This window comes from Triticum dicoccoides, chromosome 3A, assembly GCF_002162155.2.
Source record: "Triticum dicoccoides isolate Atlit2015 ecotype Zavitan chromosome 3A, WEW_v2.0, whole genome shotgun sequence".
NCBI classification, from domain to species: Eukaryota; Viridiplantae; Streptophyta; class Magnoliopsida; order Poales; family Poaceae; genus Triticum; species Triticum dicoccoides.
In genome coordinates, this window is record NC_041384.1 from 657,592,444 (window position 1) to 657,594,231 (window position 1,788).

The following is a 1,788-nucleotide window of genomic DNA, read 5'->3' on the forward strand; positions in this document are numbered from 1 at the left end:
CTTCAATATGTAGATAATACCATCCTTTTCTTAGACAATGACTCCACACATGCTAGCAATGTGAAAACTGTTCTAACCTGGTTTGAACAAGTCTCAGGCATGAGAATCAATTACTCTAAAAGTGAACTCATCCCTATCAACATGGATGATCAGGAGTTAGCTGACTTCCTCTCTATTCTAGTCTGTAATAAAGGTAACATCCCCATTAAGTACCTAGGTATCCCTCTCCACTATGATAAACTGAGGAGAGAGGACACTACTGGAATCAGGGAATTTGCCGTCTGCCAATTCTTTGCCGTCAGCTAGCGGACGGCAAAGACGGTCTTTGCCATCAGCTACCAAGAAGCTGACGGCAAACAAATGGCGGACGACAAAGAAGGTCTTTGCCATCTGCCATTTCTTTGTCGTCCGTTGGTTGACGACAAAGAATCTTTGTTGTCCGCTGGCTGACGGCAAAGAGGAAGGTGGCACCCACTAATGAAAAAACTAACGGCCACTTTCTTTGTCGTCTGCTAGCGGACAACAAAGAGCCCGAAAGCAGACGGCAAAGAAAATAACCTAACGTATCTAACGGCCGCCCCCGGCACCCACCCACCCACGACCCACACAGCCTCGGGCCCCACCCACGATGCACACACGCCCAACCCACGCGCACACACACCCACGTTGGATCCCATCTCTCTCGTCTTCCTCGATCGCCTTTCTCCACCCCACGCCGCCGCCAGATTTCGGTGATCCCCGCCGTTCCCCACCGCCCAGCTCTCCTCCCCGAGGTCACCTCTCCTTGCTCACCATCTCCACCGACCGGTTTCTCTCCTCGCCCAGGAGAGTCCCGCCTCCTCGCCGCTAAGGCCGCTGCCGCCCGCCGCCTCGAGCGGCTCCGCCTCCTCCTCGAGCGCCGCGCCGTAGACCTCGCCTCCCGCGCCCTCGCCGCCCACGCTGGCATCGACGCCACCCACGCGCGCCGCCTCGCCGTCGCCCGCGACATCAACTCGACCAATGGCGAGATCGAGGACGCGCAGCAGAAGGCGGAGGAGTGGGACCGCTTCTACGAGTCCAAGAGGAAGGAGATGGAGGAGTTTCGGCCGTCATCTCCACAGCCTCCATCCACCCCGGCCGCAGCCACTTCTCAACCCCACGAGCAGCCTCCTGGCCTAGTTCCTCGTCACCGTCCTCCTCCCGGTCCCTGTCCACCTCCGCCTCCACCTGGTGGTCCTAGAGGCGACGATTCCCCGTCGCCTCGGCCGCCATAGAGCTCTGCGAGGCCGCCACGGGTGGTGGAGACTCCGTCCACGTCATCGAGACGCCACAGCCCAACTCAAGTGTTAGCCCCAACTTGATTCTGATGAATTGATGCTTGATTCTGATGGTCATGGTGTGCTGCTTTGCAGGTTAAGTTCAGCATGGAGGTGCCTCCCTTGATATGCAGAGCAGCAGGTTACACTTGGACCACGCTGGGATCGGGGCTGCGGAAGCCAGGAAGGCCGACCTCATGGCTAAGAAGGCCAAGCTAGACGAGACCCTGGCTGCAGCCCGCCAGTTCAGAGCACTGCTTCGGCAGTAGCTCCAGAAAGCCTTCGCGTCACAGGTTAGGGATCAAAAGGCAGCACAAAACTGACTAGTTATGTGGTACAAGCAAAACGACATTCATTAGCTAGCTCATCAATCGCTTCGGATTAAGGATGCAATACAAGTGTGGCGGGCTAGTGGACAGTAACATAGTAGTACAAATGTAGTGTTACTTTTAGGCAAATGTTGAGCAAATTTTGAACTAATGGATGAGTTTCG

General features: G+C 55.9%; 1 protein-coding gene across 1 annotated transcript; it reads left to right on the forward strand.

Annotated features, from left to right (window-relative positions):
* The first annotated feature begins 360 nt into the window (after positions 1-360).
* On the forward strand, positions 361-1,429 carry LOC119272788 (PX domain-containing protein kinase-like protein). The gene is made up of 2 exons (XM_037554179.1): positions 361-379; positions 760-1,429. Exons 1-2 carry the CDS (start codon positions 361-363, stop codon positions 1,251-1,253), a joined length of 513 nt encoding a protein of 170 aa, XP_037410076.1. The 3' UTR covers positions 1,254-1,429.
* The last annotated feature ends 359 nt before the right edge of the window (positions 1,430-1,788 follow it).